Source organism: Nicotiana attenuata, unplaced genomic scaffold (assembly GCF_001879085.1).
Source record: "Nicotiana attenuata strain UT unplaced genomic scaffold, NIATTr2, whole genome shotgun sequence".
Classification (NCBI taxonomy): domain Eukaryota; kingdom Viridiplantae; phylum Streptophyta; class Magnoliopsida; order Solanales; family Solanaceae; genus Nicotiana; species Nicotiana attenuata.
This window is the reverse complement of record NW_017688872.1, coordinates 4923-5909: the sequence shown is the minus strand read 5'-3', so window position 1 is coordinate 5909 and position 987 is coordinate 4923. Positions and strand designations below refer to the sequence as shown.

The following is a 987-nucleotide window of genomic DNA, read 5'->3' as shown; positions in this document are numbered from 1 at the left end:
ATCCGCCCATGGTCTTTTGGCGCTCCATCTTCAAAATTTCAACGGGTTTCTTGCTTCTTCCGCTTCTTCTTTTTCCATAATCGTAATCCTAACTTTCGTTTATCCTACTCTTCATCGTTTTTCCTATAATCATAAGCCTAATATGATGGCTCCAGTCGGAAGAAAAAATTGCATTAGAACTTTACCTTTGGATATACTAGGCAACCTTCCTGATGATGTTATTGATCATATTCTTATACAGATGCCTTTAGAAGATGCTGTTAGAACAAGCATCTTATCAAGGAAATGGAGATATACTTGGTGTAGAATTCCACAACTAACTCTTGATCGAACCCTTTGGAAAATGCACCAACCTGCTTACTTTGAAACTATAATCCGCCATATTTTGAACCATCATCGAGGACCTGTTAAACACTTTACCCTCTTAATTCCGTATTCGGAGCAATTTTCTTATTTTATACAGTTGTTAGGGTTTCTCATTGAAAATGGTATTGAACATCTCAATATTAAATTTCCGTATAGGACGACACCATACAAATTGCCTGCTTTATTTTTCAAATGTGTGCTTTTGAGGCACCTATCTCTTGAAGATTGTTCAATAAACCATCCGACAGCCTACACAGGATTTGATAGATTACTTTGCCTTAAGCTATACAATGTTACAATCGAGTACACATTGTTTGGAACCTTAATCTCTCAGTGCCCGTTGCTCGAGCAATTGGTGCTTCTGCTCTCAGATAATCAGTCTGGTGTCATTTTTACTGATGCCCCCAAATTGAAGTCCCTTGACTTCACAGGCAGAGTATGGGCTATCAGTTTAAGAAATGTTCCTCTTCTGGCACAGTATCGTTTGCTTTTAGGGGAGCTTAGTCCTGGAAGCAATACCTGACTATACTAGGGTTCTTGAGTCTTTATCTGCGGTGGAGCATCTCCATTTGGATAACCATAGCCTCAAGGTAAATGTGCTTCATAACTTCAGTCTAGTGC

At 39.0% G+C, this 987-nt stretch overlaps 1 protein-coding gene across 1 annotated transcript; it reads left to right on the top strand.

Annotated features, from left to right (window-relative positions):
- Nucleotides 1-145: 145 nt before the first annotated feature.
- LOC109222361 (F-box/FBD/LRR-repeat protein At1g13570-like) lies at nt 146-889 on the top strand. The gene has a single exon (XM_019386727.1). It carries the CDS (start codon nt 146-148, stop codon nt 887-889), a length of 744 nt encoding a protein of 247 aa, XP_019242272.1.
- The last annotated feature ends 98 nt before the right edge of the window (nt 890-987 follow it).